A 20048-nucleotide genomic window follows, 5' to 3' on the forward strand; every position below is an offset into this window, starting at 1 on the left:
TAAAAATATGGTAAAGATCGGACGAATATTAAGCGAGTTCTAACACTTCACATGTTTTTGGTTTTGGCCCCCTGGCGGCCAAATGGAGAATCAAACTCGGCCGATTGTTCCGACGCGACACACCTTTCTTTGTCCTGCCCTCTATCAGCACACCAAATTTCAATTCAAAATATTTTGTCGTTCAGAAGTTATAGAGCGGAAGGGAAACGTGCGTCCGGCGAGCGGCGCAACAATTCGCCAGGCCGGGAATCTGACCGGGATGATTTTTAGTGGGACATATCTTCAGATGTTCTTCACTCCTTCCACCAAATATCGTTTAAATTGCTCGAGTCGTTCAGAAGCTGTAGGGTTGAAACGAGCACAAAGTTGGTGCCATGTACTAATACCATGTCCCCCTACACAAGCTCCGGGTGACAATAACTGGTCATTCTTAAGTTACTGATGAAGTGACATCGTCACAAATCGCCAGATAGTGCCCCAAGGGAAAATTATTGCAATACAGAATTTTCGCTGCAATTTGTTTAATGGATTAAGATAACCTTTGTACAATCTTTAAATCAAATCTGATCCAGAATACATTTTGAGATGTAGATCCTTGTCAAAGAAATGCTACAAACTGGCTAGGGACTGACCTCCTGTCTCTTGACATCCATGGCCCAGAATACCAACATACAATCGTCACCAACAGACACCAACTGCTTCGATGAGGTACTGTATAATATGGACTGGACTTTATCACTGAAGGAGAAGAATAAATATGTCACCCATAACACCAAAATGAGTGGCAATAGTTGCATCTGGCCCATATGGTACCAACATGTTCATAGCTTATGTTAAAATCTACCTTTGGTTGTCAATCCAATCTTCGTATCTTTCTTGCTACCTGATATATATTCATAAACGAAAAGCCTTTAATACCAACGTTGGAGAAAATCAAGGTTTTATGACAATACATTTACAATTTTCTTTTGGGAGGTATTCACAAAAATTATTTTATGCATTCTAGATTATTTTCTGGCCAAATTGACTGACTAATTTAGGCTTGACATGTTATCTTCTGAAAGTGAAAGACCATCAAAAGTGACATATTCATAAATTGTCAATTAGGGTGGTGACTTACTACCTGATTTGGTGTGATGGGTCACATCAAGTATTGATAAAGACTTATCTTTAATAATTTTCGTAATTTCAGATAAAGCATGTAACTTCATATTTTGACAAACACTTACTGGTGTCCCTGTAACTCAAACGCTGTGCCCTGTTGTCCTCCAATGTCCCACACAATAATCGACTGGTCAAAACTTCCAGAGAACAGGAGCTTTTTTTCAGCATCCCATGCCAGGCTTCGTATGCTTCCTACAAAGAAAAGTGGACCCCATTAAACTAAATTAACACTTCTATCTTCATTCAGAGTTTGAACATTAAATTATGCAATGTGTAGAGCAGCCAATCACTGAGAAGACTTTCACTGCGATACCACAGCACAGTGTATGATGATAACACCTCAGGTCACAGGACACTTCTTCTACTTCTTCAGCCTTCGCTCTGCCCTTGCCCCAGAGGTGAGCTACACAGCTGTTTCAGCTAAGCCTTAACATGACATCGAAATGATCCATCCCCAGCACAGGGATTGGTCAGCGCAAAAAGCTTGTTAACCACTATGTAAACATTGTCTCCATCACACAATCGCAATACCCATTCAGTCTAAAGGGTAATGTGTTGGCGTCGTTCAAAACACGAGCGCAAGCCTGTGGACGTTCTACTTAAAGATACGTCGGTTTTGATTGGCTCATTAGGTCTATCACGTGCCATGCCACCCGACGAACTTTCATGAAATTCGGATCAGAATTGATGAAACAGTGACGATTTGCGGTATTTTTATCAATTTTTCAACAAATTTGCAGATTTCCAATTTTCATCAAACTAGATACCCAGGTAGGTGTAATATCACTCATCATAAATACCCCCACCGTTTAACATATCTTAGTTCAGTTTCGTACCAAATCGTGCGCTCATTCAGACAATCCTAGAACTTGGATCTGCTCCGATTCAAAATGGCCGGCTTGCAGATTGAGATGAACTCAAGGTGCCAATTTCATCATATAACATCGGATTCCCTTGACCGTTTATTTGTAGTACGAGTTACTTTAAATATTAATTGATATCCTAACTTTAATTAGTTTCCGTTTTTAAAATTTAGTTTGCACTATTTATGCAGAAATATGCATTTGAAACCCAGTGTCCAGTTTCAAGTTTCGTTGGTTCAGTCTATTGTGCTGATAGGGGTTCGGTTTGGGTGGAAATATAAATGAGTCACAATTGTTTGGCAACTTGTGACCAAAACATGAGTTAGCACTTATTGTAGTCTATCTGGAAAACAAATTCAGGGATGTTTTTGATGAATCTGGTTTTCAAACTTTTGAAACACTGAATAGTTTTTCGGTTTGTGCTGAGCTTTTCACCCTTGGCCACAATGGACTTGCCCATTAACCCAGACATTGGATTTGTTTTGATTTTTTTGTACAGGGTGATGTTAAAACAGTGTCTTGTGTTGACCGGGTGCCTATGCATAAACATTTCTTCTTTTTCTCTGTGACTACATTGTAAGATTTTGTTCTGACTTCTCGTGTGTATTGTCTGTAGGCCTATTGTCATTTGTCACTGTCAGCATTTATTCGAAGAATCAAAGAACACAATTCATGCAATTGATCAGTACACGGTTTTGTATTGTCGGCGTTGCAGGAAATGTGAAAACAAATTTTTTTAACTGGGGTACCATTACCAGATTTGTCTGTTTTATAATGTGTATTCTTTCATGTTCCTTATCCATGGCTGCCAAGTGTGCTGGTCATCCTTCAGTTACTAAGTACTAGATTTTCTTTGTCTTTATTTTCAGTTTATTTTCAGGTGGTGTGGAGAGTAGGCCTACTGCATCCGCCCTGATCTACTAGAATTGTGGGAAGTGATGATACTCTAAATCATAATTGACTCTGCACTAGAAATAAGAATACCGTTGATTGATGCATGAGGCTTGATAGATATCAGTACATGTACATGACGTACATGTTGTAGTACATCCTGCATTCAAGCACAGACCGTGTCTGTTGGTGACCCTCGCCTTTTTGCAACCCATTCTCTTTTACAATTCCAGGTATTGTCTAGTCCAGGTATTGTCTAGTCCATGAAATGGAGACGTCTTTGACTTCAAATGATGCTGACTGCCCTCCTCAGAAGAAAGTGAGGTTGGATTCCAAAGTTGGTTCGGGCGGCCATAAAAGATATTTTGGGCGGAAACGCAGGAAAGCCAAGGCAGTCAAGTCAGAAGTTATGTCGTCTATGTTCAACGTTGGGGACTCTGTTCTGTTTAAATTACTGAGGGATGTATATGTAGGAACTGTGTTGTCACAAGTTTATCCAAAACAGTACACCATTCAGGACTTCAGTGGAAGTATACATGCAGTAGTCATTGATAACCTCTATGAAGGATTCCAACATTCGAGTCACGACCGATTACCAGCTGTTGGTGAAGTTGTCTATGTTCGATACAGTGATCAAACGGGGGTTCTCAAATTCGGAAAGACTGTTTGCATCCGAAATGGTGCACTATGGATTACTTTTGACAAATCGGGACTTGAGTTTAGTGTTCAACGAAGCATTCATCTTGAATGAAAGGGCTTAGCAACTAGGTGTGGGGAATATGGGATTGGGAGAGATGAGTGTGAATGAGAATGGAGATACACGTGAGGCTATACACCTCTTAACATGTATGCTGAACCGATTGGTGGAGGAAACGATTCACACTCATTCTGATTATCGGGACCGAGCCAGTCAAATTCGGGAGTTGTATGTTCAGGATATTCGTTCACGAGACAGTGCCATCCTTGAGCTAAAACAGCAGCACTTGGTTGACACTGTCACTATTAACCAACTTGGTTGTGAGTGGTTTAGTCGTTGGAGTGCATTAAATCAATCAACAAAATGTCTACAGGAATGGCTTGGCTCAACAATCAAGGAGAGTGAAGGATACTGTGCAGAAATCAAGCGACTCCAAAGCCGGCTTTTTCTTCAGGAAAGTGTTTTTTCCAAAACTGTCCTTAAATTAGAAGGTGAAATTTCAGAACTAAAAGATAATGTGGTTAGATTAGAAACGGTGAGTATGCTCAACAGTATGGTCAGTATGCCTGTGTGAGGGATTCATAACTTCAGATGAAATTGCTGTATTCCAATCATGCTCTGCGTATTACTGCCAATCCAGACAATATGAAGAAGAGTGAACGAACGTGCAAGAAGGTCTTAGAAAGTAGTAAAGAATGTCCTGGTCGGTTGAAAAAATGTCCTGCTCAAAATAATGAAAGGATATGTCAGAGCTGTTTCAAGCATTTGTTCAGTCAGTGATTGTTTTCTACATGTTGGTTTCTTCGGATAGTTGTTTGGAGGGTTCTTTTCTATACTTAATTAGCTCAGATCACATGGGTGAGCTTATGTCATGGTTTCTAGTTCTACATGTAAATCAAGAGTAAGGTGACCTTCAGCTGTCATGTGGATGGCATGGAGGGTTCTTTTCTGTACTTTATTTCAGCTCACGTGTGTGAGCTCACATGTACATGTACACATGCATGTCATTTTGCATTTTTTGGTCTGATCCTGGCATATGATAATGTTCATTTCAAGTGATGGAAAATACCATACAGGTTCTGCCTGATAATTATTTGTGTCTGGTATTAATCTGTGATTATTCACTGTAAAAATGTACCGGCATGACCGACCGGTAGTATAGTATTAGTATTGTACAGAATGTTTTTTTTCAAGTCACTGAAGCCAGGTTGTTTACGATACTAAGTTGTCAAGAAAGGGTTAAATTACAGGTTATGTCTTCAATGGGGCGGACAGTACACCTGTTTTTTTCCTCTAAATATGGCACTTGGCTCCATTTCAGTAATAATCTGCATAGTTCTGTCTGTGACCCTCTTAGTTACAAAGATTGAGTTGTCAAGAGCTCCAAAGTTCGAAAACAATATGCCATTGATACAGTCCAAGTCACAAATGTCATCGCTAAAATCACGTCACTGTTGCGCAAGTGACACGCTACGAAGTGCGTAGTTGGGCGTCATTCGGCACAAAACTCGACTGAATGTCCTGCGTCCCTGACGTGACATTTGTGACTTGGACTGTAGTTCTAGTGAAGCAAATGTACAGATCGTTTTTTTTGCAAGGCACTGAAGGCTGTTTCTGATACTAGCAAGTTGTCAATAAAGGGTCAAAAGTACAGGTTCTTTCTTCCATGAGGCGGACAGTACACCTGTATTTTTGCTCCAAATTTGGCACTTTGCTGCATTTCTTTAATAGCCTGATTTAGTTCTGTCTGTGTCAGTCTTATGGTGCCTCACTTCTATCTATCCTTGGCATCCACTGTAAATCAAAGTTGAACCTTCACATGTTTTAGAGCATTGATGGACTTGTGAACTAAGATTGTATATACTTTAACCCTTAAAGCGCCAGAGGCGACGATCGTCGACATAAGGGGGAAAGCGCCAGAGGCGACGATCGTCGACAGCAGACATTTAGTTCCACCTGTCTGCTAAGAGATGGCAGTGAGTGTGCATGTACGCTCTTTGGTACTTCGACAGTGATGCTTAGCACAAAATGGCATCGAACAAATTTCAAGTTTCTATACAAGCTTTTGAGTATTTTATCAAAAACTTGAAGCCCCATTTTCGCGGGAATGACGTCATCAGGAGTAATTAGCGCTGCTACGACTAATTAGACGGATGCTTCGACCAGGAATCGGATGGAAACGATGTATTTAGACCCAGCTTCATATTAAAATACCAAGGGAGGTATAAAAAGCTGATGGAGGTATGTTCTGGCCATATTTTTGTTGATTATGGGTATTTGCACTAATTAACCCCTAATTAGTAAATTTAACCCCTAATTAACCCCTAATTAGGAAATGTCACAAAAATCGACGGGAATTACCATTTGTATAAAATCATCAGTACATTCCATGGTGTTTGTAACAAAAATAACGTTCTAATTAATCATTTTCAAAAATGCTCGGTTAATTCGGCGCTCAGGGGTTATATGATTTTGTTAATTCAGCGCTTTAAGGGTTAAGGGTTATTATAAATTGTGAATATCAGCATTCAATTAATATCTTGACTTTTTCATTTTTGTGAACTGCCACGTCGGTAACATATGGAATACTATCTTCTTGTCAAGCATTGGCACTCAACACAACTAACCTGGTTGTGAAGGAGACCTGGTGAGGGATCTGGAACCACTTGTCCAATCTTGCTTAAACAGGACTGCTTACATAAGGGACACCAAGCCAGATGAGACGGTCACATCCCTTGCCCATGATCATTGATGATGTTACATGTATGACATCTCATATACTAGTCCCATCTTGGTTCAGGGACACTATAACCAAGCTGGATGAGACAGTCACATCCCTTGCCCATGATATCGGTTATGAGATGTCCTATAGTCCTATCGTGGTTCAGGGACACCTAGCCGGGTAAGACAGTCACATCTCTTGCCCATGATATTGGTTATGAGGTGTCCTATAGTCCCATCTTGGTTCAGGGACATCTCTTGCCCATGATATTGGTTATGAGGTGTCCTATAGTCCCATCTTGGTTCAGGGACATCTCTTGCCCATGATATCGGTTATGAGGTGTCCTATAGTCCCATCGTGGTTCAGGGACACCAAGCCGGGTAAGACAGTCAAATCCTTTGCCCATGATATTGGTTATGAGGTGTCCTATAGTCTCATCGTGGTTCAGGGACACCAAGCCGGGTAAGACAGTCACATCTCTTTCCCATGATCTTGGTTATGAGGTGTCCTATAGTCCCATCGTGGTTCAGGGACACCAAGCCGGGTAAGACAGTCACATCTCTTGCCCATGATATTAGTTATGAGGTGTCCTTTAGTCCCATCTTGGTTCAGGGACATCTCTTGCCCATGATATTGGTTATGAGGTGTCCTATAGTCCCATCGTGGTTCAGGGACACCAAGCCGGGTAAGACAGTCACATCTCTTGCCCATGATATTGGTTATGAGATGTCCTTTAGTCCCATCTTGGTTCAGGGAAATCTCTTGCCCATGATATTGGTTATGAGGTGTCCTATAGTCCCATCATGGTTCAGGGACACCAAGCTGGGTAAAGACAGTCACATCTCTTGCCAACGATATTGGTTATGAGGTGTCCTTTAGTCCCATCGTGGTTCAAGGACACCAAGCCGGGTGAGACAGTCACATCCCTTGCCCACGATATTGGTTATGAGGTGTCCAATAGTCCCATCTTGGTTCAGGGACACCAAGCCGGGAGGACAGCTATATCCCTTGCCCATGATATAGGTTATTGGGTGTCCTATACTTGTCCCATCGAGGTTCAGGACACCAAGACGAGCGAGATGGTCACATCCCTTGCCCATGATATAGGTTATAACATATCCTATACAGAGTCCTATACTGCTTGTCTCATCTTGGTTCAGGGACACCAAGCTGGGTGTGTGACGGTCACATCCCTCGCCTATATGTTGGTTATGACATGTCCTATACTACTTTTCGCATCAGTTCAACAGGACTATTTGCATCATAAGGTGACTATTTGCATGTGTGACTATGCAGTGTTCTCGCCAGGCCATTTAAACACCCCGTTTAAATTTGAGCAGTGAAAATGCGCCCCGTCTAAAATTAGCCCGCCCTGTTAAATTTGCAGCCGCCCTCTTTAAATTCACCTCCGCCATGCTTAAATCCAAGCCAATAGTTACACAAACACAGTCGTAAATATCGCATATAAACATTCCGCCGTCACTCAACGATAATTATCCCACCGCAACACGACTGCCAGCCATCTCAATTACCCGGTACAGCAGTAGGGCCTACTACCATTACTATCCACGTGTTCCGGCAGACGACGGTCGGCCAATAACAATCACCCGTAGCCTTGGCAACGAGGTCAAGGGAGTGGACAAAAGCGCACGATTTAGCGGCAGAGCGGGGCGGTTGTAATTATGTCAAACGAGTGCTTGCAGGTGTGCCACAGGTGGATGATAATAGCTGTCGGCGTAAAATCAGCAGTCTCTTTCAATTGATATACAGGGTACAACGGGATCAAACGAGAAGAAGGCCTCTACAAATTTTTAATAAAGTAAACATTGTACATGTATAGAAGCGTCGATCATCATCATGTCATCATGAAGAAGCACATGGGTTGCGCAGTTGGTTACTGCGCATCCGCGGACTGCGGGATGCGCAGTTGGCTACTGCGCATCTATATTTGGTGCCGCTATCTGGTTACTAAATACCATGTGCTTTGACGATGTTGGGGTCCGGGGAGCAAGCGGGGAGTGCAAGGCCAAGGGGGATCAAAAACTTTTTTTGGAACCAGTGAATTTTTTATTCGTACAACTTCACTTTTTTATCGTATAAACTGTCTTCAGGTTGTTATTTTATGTTGAGTGCCTGTACAAACACAACTTTTTATCTTTCCGTATAATATAGTGTACCGAACCGTACAGCGGTGCACAAACATCAGAAAACGTACAAAATACGGTTGAAAGTACAAGAAAACAGCCCTGCGCCTGTAACGGTTTGAATACTAGTATTTACGTGGATACCCGGCCATGCGTCCCTCCCGCCGACCGACGTGACGCCGCAAATTGCCGTGAAGCGAAATGTTTTGCCTACGATACTAACGCTGCAATGTCATTTTATATAATCAGAATTAGGCCTGAAATTGCACCTCAGAGCATCTAGGTTTCAAAATTTTTTCGGGGGAGGGCCCCCGGACCCCCCCCAAAAATCCACCTGCGGCGCATATAGGGCTGGCCTCTGGCCAGCTGCGCCCCGTTTGATTGAAATCCTGGCGAGAACACTGCTATGTCTTCAGTTTTCATCATAACTTCTATACTAATCTGGCATTCCAGTACAGTCTGCATCATAACTTCCATATGGATCTGGTCTTCAGTGTAGTATAAAGAAGGCAGGTTCAGTTGTGACTTTGAACACAAGGTACAGCCAATCATCATTTTAACCCCCACACATATATCACTATAAGGTTAAACCTTTTTTGGCTAAAGAATTACATCAGATTTATAACACTTTATAGGTACCATCTCTTATGAGAGAATAATATATCTTTCAAAAGCACATGAAAAAGGTGTCATGAGGAATCAGTAAAAAAAGGACAAGTGAATTTACTTTTTTTCAAGGAAAACCCCATTTTATTATAATGAAACGGCCAGGGGCCATTGTGCTCACCGTATAGACATTTGGTGCTTTGGATTTCAACCAGGTTAAGAAACATTGTACAAGTATAGTGTATAGGTCAAACCAAAGTCGGTATGACATGTGATGTATCGTTGCTTGGAGTAAGTACCATAAGAATATCATCAAAAACAAATCACTAATAAACGAGATATTGCACTTTTTACCTATTTTAATTTTGGCCTCCTGGTGGCCAAGTTGAATACCAGATCAGATCGAAATTCGCTGTCCGAGTATACATGACGTAGGGAGTCATGTGTATCAAATTTCAAGTTCATAGCTTTAGTGGTTAAGAAACGTGCCATAGTTACAATAAAACGCCATTTGACCTCTGTGACCTTCAAAAGCAGGTCAAATCAAAAACTCATATGATATGTGATGTATCCTTGCTAGGAGAACCAACCATAAAAATGTTATTGAAAACAAATCACTAATAAGCGAGATATAACACTTTCTAGGTTTTCACTTTTGGCCCCCTGGTGGCCAAGTCGAGAATCAGACTGAAATCAGGGTCAGAGGTCAGCTGACCTAGTGGGTCCTTTGTACATAGTCTCAAGTTCATAGCCTTAGGGGTTAACAAACGTTCCACAGTTACGCTCAAATGGCCAATTTACGCCATTTGACCTCTGTGACCTTGACAAGTACGTCAAATCAAAAACCCGTATCATATGTGATGTATCCTAAGAGTATCTACCATAATTTTTTTACCAAAAACTAATCAGTAATAAGCGAGATATGGCACTATTCAAATTTTTGGTTTTGGCCCCCTGGTGGCCAAGTTAAGAATCGGACCGGACCAAAAATCCGTGTCACAGGTCATCTGACCTGGGGGTCATGTGTAACAAGTTTAAAGTTCATAGCTTTAGTGGTTAAGAAACGTGCCATATTTACACACAAACGGCCAATTCACACCATTTGACCTGTGACCTTGAAAAGTATGCCACATCGACCTGATTTTTTGTCAACATGTAGAGCTACGTAACAGGTGTCTACATACCAAATTTAAAGACTATAGGACGAATAAAGACAAAACGTGCCACTATCGATGAAATTTTAGAGTTTGAACTCTGTGACCTTGAAAAGTAGGTGAAATCAAAAACCCGTACGATATGTGATGTATCCTTGCTAGGGGTACCCACCATCAAATTTTTGTCAAAAACAAATCAGTAATAAAGGAGATATTGCACATTTTAACTTTTCGGTTTTAGCCCCCTGGTGGGAAAGTCAAGAACCAGACCGGTGCAAAACTCAGTCTCAGGGTACATATGACCTTGAGCATGATGTATACAAAGTTTCAAGTTCTTAGCACAAGTGGTTAAGAAACGTGCCACAGGATACAACGGACGACGACGACAACGATGACAACGGACACAGAGCTATCGTATAGACTCCCCTACGGTGAGCCAAAAAAGAATCAGATCGGGCCAAAATTCGGCATCAGAGGTTATCTGATGTAGGGGGTTATATGCACCAAGTTTCAAGTTCATAGCTTTACTGCTTAAGAAACCTGCCATAGTTTACACTCTAACGGCCAATTTACGCCATATGACCTCTTTGACCTTGAAAAGTAGGTCAAATTGAAAACCCGTAAGATGTGTGATGTATTCTTCCTAAGGGTACCTACCATAAAAATTTTGTCGAAAACAAGCCACTTATAAGTGAGATATCACACTTTTTAGATTTCCACTTTTGGCCCCCTGGTGGCAAAGTTGAGAATCAGATCAAACTGAAATTCAGCACCAGAGGCTATGTGATATAGGGGGTTATATGTACCAAGTTTCAAGTTCATAGCTTTAGTGGTTAAGAAACGTGCCATAGTTTACACACTAACGGCCAATTTACGCCATATGACCTCTGTGACCTTGAAAAGTAGGTCAAATTAAAAACCTGTATAATATATAAGATGTATATTTGCTATGAGTACCTACAACAAAAGTTTCATCGAAAACAAGTCACTAATAAGTGAGATATCACACTTTTTAGATATCGACATTTGGCCCCCTGGTAGCCAAGTTGAGAATTAGATCGGACCGAAATTCAGTGTCAGAGGTCACCTGACCTAGGGGGTGCTGTGTATAAAGTTTCAAGTTCATAGCCCTAGCGGTTAAGAAACGTGCCACTGTTTCTGAAACAGGATACGACGGAAGGCGCCGCCGCCGCCGCCGCCGACGGACACAGCGCTATCGTATAGACTCCCCTTACGGTGAGCCAAAAATACATAGCTAAGTCAGAAGTCGTGGATATAATTGTCATTTTCTGAAGATTTAGTGCATCTGCTGAAACTCAAAGGGAGTATAAACAATCATCAACGTTTGTACAGAAAAATGCCATCAAAGTCATCCTTCAGCTAACTTTGCAATGCTGGCCCAGGCCTACTATTCAAGACGGCAGCCGAAATATAATACACAAAACTTGGTTCATGCCAAGTTGATTCTAATCAATACATATAATCCTAATTACTACAGCAAAACTGAGGGCATGCATGGGTGAATTCAGGCCTATTATGTAATCTTCGCACGTTCCGAAAGCTGTCTGGGGTGAGGAACTGGGCTGTTTATTGGGATAGCAATTAACACTTTGGTGTCGCACCTCCCTGTAAAGCGTAATCTGGTTGAACTTTATTTCAATTCTAGCTGAAACAGCTGTGGCTAAAAAACATTGTAAAACACCCGTCAAGGGGTTATACTGAAGAATAAGAAGGAATCTGATGAACTTGTGTAGTGCATTATATACAGGGAATGATTTTGCGGAAAAAACAATTTCTCACATTAAACCCTTTCTCACATTTTACAATTCATGCTCTACTAAAGCAACGATTGTGCACAGCTTATGCGAAGCAGAGGGTATGTCAAGTGTGACAGGGACTGTAGTTTTCAGAATAATAACAACCTCTTGAATGAAACGGCCAGGGCCATTGTGCTCACCGTATAGATATTTGGTGGTCAGGAATTCATCCTGGTTAAGAAACACGCTACATGTATAGTAAATAGGTCAAACCAAAGTTGGTAGGACATGCGATGTAATGTTGCTTGGAGTAGCTACCATGAAAATATAATCGAAAACAAGTCACTAATAAGCGACATATTGCACTTCTTACCTTTTTAAAGTTTTGGCCTCCTGGTGACCAAATGGAGAGTAAGATCAGATAAAAATTTGGTATCCGAGGTTACATTATGTAGGGAGTCATGTTTACCAAATTTCAAGTTCATAGCTTTAGCGGTTAAGAAACGTGCCAGAGTTACGCTCAAACAGCCGATATATACACCATTTGACCTCTGTGACCTTGAAAATAAGGTCAAATAAAACACCTGTAAGATATGTGATGAATCCTTGCAAGGAGAACCAATCAAAAAAAATTTTATTGAAAATGAGACACTCATAAGAGAGATATCAAACTTTTTAGGTTCCCACTTCAGGCCCCCTGGTGGCCAAAACAAGAATCAGATCGGACCGAAATTCATTGTCAGAGGTTACATGACAAAGGGAGTCATGTGTACCAAATTTCAAGTTCATAACTTTACCAGTTAAGAAACGTGCCATAGTTACACTCAAATGGCCAATTCACACCATTTGACCTCTGTGACCTTTAAAATTAGGTCAAATCAAAAACCTTTAGAATATGTTATGTATCCTTGCTAGGAGCACCTATCATAAAAATGTCATCGAAAACAAGTCACTATCAAGCGCCATTACACTTCTAACCTTTTTTAGTTTTGGCCCCCTGGTGGCAAAGTCGAGAATCAGATCAGACTGAAACTCAGTGTCAGCGGTTATATGATGTAGGGAGTCATGTGCAACAAATTTCTAGACTACAGCTTCAGCGGATAAGAAACGAGCCATAGTTACCTTCCAACGGCCAATTCATGCCATTTGACCTCTGTCACCTTGAAAATTGGGTCAAATAAAAAATCCGTATGATATGTGATATTTCCTTGCTAAGGGAACTTACCATAAAAATTTCATCGAAAACGCGTCACTCATATGAGAGATATCATACTTTTTAGGTTTCATTTTTTTGCCCCCTGTTGGCCAAGTCAAGAATCAGACCAGACCGAAATTTAGTCTCCGGAGTCAATTGACCTAGGGGTACATACATGTATGTACACGAATTCAAGTCAGTCACAACAGCGGTGACGAAACGTGCCGCTATTACCCAACGGCAATGCCTGTTCAGTACTTAGTTTTATTTGGGTTTTTTTAGGGCCACACCATGTGGTTGAAAGAGGCCATGTTTCTCATCTTGTTCCTTGATTTGTGCAAGAAATTAGATTGACTGAGATGTACATTTCATTTCCTGAAGTACAATGAAGAAGAAATCGTTACCCATGTTTTAAGAGACTGTTTTGTGAGTTTATTCACTCAGAACTACAACAGGCACATGGTCAGAGGAGGAGGAGCTACAGAGATACCAATCAGTATCAGAGTACAATGTAAAGCTTTTGAGTACTTCTTTTGTGTGAAGAAGTGACATTTTTGGTCTCTCCGACCAGATTTTGTGCCAGATTGTATGACCCAGATCATTTTCATCATTATGACTGGGTGAGTTACAAAAAGAACTCTAGTACTAGAATGTACGGTCTCTGTTAGAGAATCGTCATCGAGTCAAGTCAACAAGTTTAATGGCCTCTGTTGGAGTATCGTCATCGAGTCAAGTCATCGAGTTTAACGACCTCTGTTGGAGTATCGTTATCGAGTCGAGTCAACAATTTAACGGTCTCTGTTCGAGTATCGTCATCGAGTCAAAGAATTTAACGGCCTCTGTTCCAGTATTGTCATCGAATCGAGTCAACGAGTTTAATGGTCTCTGTTTGAGTATCGTCATCGAGTCAGGTCAACGAGTTTAACGGTCTCTGTTCGAGTATCGTCATAGAGTCGAGTCAACGAGTTTAATGATCTCTGTTCGAGTATTGTCATTGTGCCGAGTCAACGAGTTTAACGGTCTCTGTTTTGAGTATCATGATCGAGTCGAGTCAACGAGTTTAACGGTTTCTGTTCGAGTATCATGATTGAGTCGAGTCAACGAGTTTAACGGTCTCTGTTCGAGTATCGTCATCGAGTCAAGTCAATCAGTTTAACAGTCTCTGTTCAAGTCTCGTCATCGACTTTAACGGTCTCTGTTCGAGTATCATGATCACGTCGAGTCAACGAGTTTAACGGTATCTGTTCAAGTCTCGTCATCGAGTTTAACGGTCTCTGTTCGAGTATCGTCATTGAGTCGAGTCAACGAGTTTAATGATCTCTGTTTGAGTATTGTCATTTGGCCGAGTCAACGAGTTTAACGGTCTCTGTTTGAGTATCATGATCGAGTAGAGTCAACGAGTTTAACTCTTTCCCTGCCACAGCTATTTTTAATTAATATCCCCCAGTTTGCCACGATTTCACTATTTTTACCAGATTTTCAATAATTTTTTTTAAAAAAACAAGAAGACATATATCCTTGAAACCTGTTTGATTGTCTTTGTTTTAACTTACTCTTTCACCTACGAATCAGTTGTACTGCTTTTTTCCATGGTAGTCATTGAAACAATCACCTTTGCAGAGGGGAACTTTGCAGGTTTTGCTTCTATCAGCAGGAAACATGTGGTTTTTCCCGCCAGTTTCACTTGATGAAGTAACGAAATGCATGCATAGAATGAGCAGACCATCGTCTGCATGGAAGCCTAACACATCAAACCATTTCCAGGTTCAGTACCGACATGACTTCTGGTGTTATGACGGAGAACTAATAATTTCGTTCTGGAACGAGTTTGGCAGGAAACGGGTGGGAAGTTGCAGTCGTTCTAGAACGAGTTTGGCAGGCAAAGAGTTAACGGTTTCTGTTTGAGTATCATGATCGAGTCGAGTCAACAAGTTTAATGGTCTCCGTTCAAGTATCGTCATTGAGTCGAGTGAACGAGTGCAACGGTCTCTGTTCAAGTATCGTCATCGAGTTTAACGGTCTCTGTTCGAGTATCGTCATCAATCAATCAATCAATCAATGTTGGCATTTATAAAGCGCTCCAATTACTCAGCGAGTGGGTATTCTGGAGCGCTTTTTTCCCAAAGGCTTCTGCAAAAAGGTAGGGCTTTAGGATTGACTTGAAAGTCTGGAGGGAATCAGTGTTACGAGAGCTGGTTCCACAGTTTTGGAGCAGCCGCCGCAAATGAACGACCACCAAGAGTCTGGCACTTGAATCGAGGAACCTCAAGGAACATCGCAGGTCCTGCTCTAAGACCTTGGCAATCAAACCTTAATTGAATCATGGATCCGAGATATCCCGGAGCCTCCCCATTCAAGCACTTGAACACTAGAAGCAGGATCTTGTACTGGATCCTGAATCTGACTGGGAGCCAGTGCAGGTGAACCAACACGGGGGAAATATGGTCGAACTTTTCCACCAAACACACAACTCTCGCGGCAGAATTTAAAAACTGTTGGATTCGGTTTGACAACTTGGTGGGAATACCATTTAGGAGAGCATTACAATAATCAAGGTGGGCGATGATAAAAGCATGTACTAGGGTCTTGGTCGATTTTTCTAAGAGAAAAGTTCGGATTTGTCGTATCCGATAGAGACCGTAGTAGGCCTTGGCACACACTTTGTTTACATGTGTCTCCATGGACACGTTGCAATCGAACCATGCACCGAGATTGCTGACACATTGGACTGGTTTGATATCTGTCCCTTCAACCGTTATTGATGCAATGTTCACCTTTGCAAGCTGCTGCCGTGTGCCAAAGATGGCAAACTTAGTTTTAGTGTCATTGATCATGAGTTCATTTTCAATATACCATGCTCTAACTTCAACTATGCATCTCTTGGTGGCTTCCATCGCTTCAGTCTGGGATGTTAGTGGCATTGGTTTAAAGGCAAGGTACAGCTGATTGTCATCTGAGAAACCGTGGGCAGAAGGTAGATATTTTGAGATGAGGCTGTACAATCTTGACACATAAAAAAGAAAGAGAACGGGGCCCAGGCAGCTTCCCTGTGGCACGCCACATCTAAGCGTAAAGTCCCCCGACTCTCCCCCCTTTAAAACAATGTGTTGCCTCCGGTCTCTAAGGTAACAGCTTAGCCAGCCAAGTGCTCTACCACCCACCCCAAAGTCAATGTTCAAAGTCTCCAGAAGCTTGGAAGTGTCTACATGCTGCACTGAATGCTGCACTGAGATCCAGCATCACCAGGAGCACGACTTCTTGTTTATCCATGCTCATGAGAATGTCATTTTGAACTTTGACTGGAGCAGTTTCAGGTGAGTGGTTCTTCCGATAGGCGGATTGCACCACAGGCAGTGGCGCGAAAGACTCACTATGTGCAACCAGTTGTTGGACCACCGCCTTCTCCACTACTTTGGAGATGAAACTCAGGTTACTTACAGGTCTGTAGCTTGAAAAGACCAGATCAAGTCCTGACTTCTTAAGTATTGGTGTTAGCAGAGCTGTCTTCCACTGGTCAGGTACCAGGCTTGACTCAAGGGACCGATTGACTATCTCAGTTTTACAGTAGAGTCAACAAGTTTAATGGTCTCCGTTCGAGTATCGTCATTGAGTTTAACGGTCTCTGTTCAAGTATCGTCATCGAGTTTATGGTCTCTGTTCGAGTATGTATCTTCCTCATCTAGTCGAGCCATCTGAGTTTCAATGATCTTTGTTTGAGTATCATCATTGAGTCGAGTTCCACAAATCAGCTAGAAAATCAACATTCCTTGCTGGAGATGAAACCGACAGACAGACGGACTTTCACACAAACTGTTTGATGAACTATATTCCATCCAGCTTTGCGAAAGGATATTTAGATGAACATTTTCCAAAATAAGTTTATCAGTTAAATAAGTGTTATTCTGTGAACTGATATTCAGTTTATTTTCAGGTTTTCCAATCCTGGAATTATTTGATGGGTTTTAAAAAATTGTAAAAAATTAGAGTTTTACTTGAGCTTTGATTCAGGTAGTGAGTATACAGAGTAGTGCTACGTACACTACATCAGGCGCATGCATCCTCAGGGTGACATACATTCATGGCAATATCACTGGGACTAGTTCATTTAGAGTGCAAATTTGCAAATTTTGAGTCTCAAGTTTGAGTTTTGAGTAATATATCTTCATAACATTTTCAGGTACTAGATTTTCTGGATGACAAACTAGGCCTACTGCTTCCAGGTTTACTTTTATAGAGATGAGTTACGACTTTTTTTGAATTAGCTTTGTACTAGTGTGATTTGTTACTTAAAACAACAGAGTTGAAACTGAAGTATTCAAGGAAGAGACTTAGTTTTTGAGTTCCTAAAATTAGGATTACCCCTGGAGTAGATAAAAGAACATGTTTTAGGAATGCTTACATTTTTTAGATAATGAAATGGCCAGGGGCCATTGTGCTCACCGTATAAATATTTGGTGCTTTGGAATTCATCCAGGTTAAGAAACATTGCACATGTATAGTATATATGTCAAACCAAAGTCAGTATGACATGTGATGTATCGTTGCTTGGAGTAAGTACCATAAGAATATCATCAAAAACAAGTCACTAAAAAACGAGATATTGCACTTTTTACCTATTTTAGTTTTGGCCTCCTGGTGGCCAAGTTGAGTCCAGATCAGATCAAAATTTGGTGTCCGAGGTTACATGACTGACCTAGGGGTCCTTTGTAAAAAGTCTCAAGTTCATAGGGTTAAGAAACGTGCCACAGTTATGCTCATATGGCCAATTTACGCTATTTGACCTCTCTGACCTTGACAAGTACGTCAAATCAAAAACCCGTATCACATGTGATGTATCCTTGCTAAGAGTACCTACCATAAAATTTTTACCAAAAACAAATCAGTAATAAGCGTTTTGGCCCCCTGGTGGCCAAGTTAAGAATCAGACCGGACCGAGTTGCTGGTTGAATATTTCTGACTTTTCATAGTTTTTCAGTAACATTTCTTGTGTTGCCCTCTATACTAGGTTTTGTTACCGGTAGTTGGGAATCACGGTGTCACATTAACATTGAGGTTTAAGTTTTCTTTCCAAATTAAAAAATTCTATCAAAACCTAACAAAGTGCAGACTGAGTTAAACCTCTCTTTGAAGATACAAATTTCGGTTTTCACAGTCCGAACATGGCTACCCCCCTTATATTTGATGCATTGCGGGAAAGGCGCAGAATTTGTCACACCAAATAGACTCGACAATTCAATACAGTTAAAGAGTTTCAGAAAAGGTCACAGACCCTGTTTGACGATGAAGAGAACACTATGCACATTGAGATGTCAGTCAGGAGAGCAGTTAATGTGATGGAAGAACTGAACAAGATTAATGGTGAGCTCAAAAACATACAAGATGACATTGACTTCCACCCAGATATGGTGAAGTTGTCTGAAGAAGCCAGACGAACCGAGATCAAGTCCGAGGAGAAAGATCAAAGCCAATACTACGACATTTATGCAAAGGTGCAACAGTTGCAAGCAGAAGTCGAAAAGATTCCCCGTCGGAGAAGTTGCATGAAAGCCGGGGAGGATACCTTTACCCCAGAGCATTTTGCAGCTGCATTAAAACAGAGTTTAGAGCCAGTAAACACTGGTTTTCAGAGGATCAGTTGAGCAAGATCCTTGGTACACTCACCTATAAAAGGAGAGTGATTCAGATTCCCAAATTTAAAGGTGACTGTGATCTCTTCAATCAATGGAAAGAGCTTGTGGAATCAGAAGTTAAGAAACCTGGTTACTCTGAGGTTGAAAAAGCGCATCTAGTGATTTTGTTCCTTGATGGTGACGCTGCATCGTTAAAGGACCCCAGTTACACAGATATCATGGAGTTCTTAGAAACCCGGTATGGCGATGTCCTATCCCGACTTGAGAAGGCTATTAATGAGATAGTCAATGCCAAAGTGGTAACCTCTGTTTCAGTCAAAGTGTTGCATCCATTCTACAACAAGTTAGTGGCCAACTGGAACTATATCCAGAAAAGAACAATGGAAGATGTCAAGGTTGTCCTGTGTAGCTAGATGCTTTCGGTCCTGATTTGACCGAAGGAACTGGTCTGGTGAAAAGATAGGATAGTGATCGCATAAAAGAGGAGAAAAGGACGAACGAAAAAAAACTGTTTTCCCATGACGTTCGAGGTGCTGTAAGATAAACTTCAAGACGCCCTACAGGTCGCTAGAAGAGCTGAGTCAAGTGTTAAGAAGGATCCAACCAAAACCGAGAAAAAGAAGGAAGTATCCACTGAATCCCACAGAGAATCAAGACACAGACCAAACGGCCATGCTTTGCAAGTTACCTGCCAGTCAGCAACAAAGCCCAAAAGTGATGAAGAGTCGTGCATATTTTGTGAACATCGTCACTTTTCCTCAAGCTGTCCTACAGCCAAGACTTTGTCTGTCCAAGATCGAGTGGACAAGGTGAAATGAGCCAAAGCCTGCTTTAATCACCTCTGCACTATACATTTTGTTGATTCTTGTAAATCGTTGCACTGTAGGATATGTTCCAAAAACCATCACAGTTTACTTCATTTTGAGAAGCGAGGAGTAGGCGAAACTACGAGTAGCAGTCCAACCCAAAAGGGTCGCATTCTTTTTTACACAGGCAGTGGAGCAACATTAATAAGTCAGAGGATGGCTAACAGACTTCAGTTGAAGGGAAAACCTATTTCAGCGGCATTCACATTAGGATGAGGAAAGTCATTGTTGCTAGAGACACAACGAGTGACACTTTCTAGATGGAGAGGAGAGGTATTTAAAATTGTGGATATGTGTTAGACTGCCATTGTGCCGACATCAATGAGGTTCAGGAGGACTTGTCGCAACTGGAGCATCTG

The 20048-nt window shown here is 41.4% G+C and overlaps 1 protein-coding gene across 1 annotated transcript in view; it reads right to left on the reverse strand.

Moving 5' to 3' along the window:
• LOC135494455 (WD repeat and FYVE domain-containing protein 2-like) overlaps window positions 1-20048 on the reverse strand; it is a 113122-nt gene that overhangs the window by 22888 nt on the left and 70186 nt on the right. Inside the window, exons 7-8 of the mRNA XM_064782449.1 lie at window positions 1230-1356; window positions 633-738 (exon numbers count right to left, since the gene is read on the reverse strand). Of these exons, the coding sequence (XP_064638519.1) occupies window positions 633-738; window positions 1230-1356 (233 nt within the window). The remainder of the gene's footprint in view (window positions 1-632; window positions 739-1229; window positions 1357-20048) is intronic.

Source organism: Lineus longissimus, chromosome 10, assembly GCF_910592395.1.
Source record: "Lineus longissimus chromosome 10, tnLinLong1.2, whole genome shotgun sequence".
Lineage (NCBI taxonomy): Eukaryota > Metazoa > Nemertea > Pilidiophora > Heteronemertea > Lineidae > Lineus > Lineus longissimus.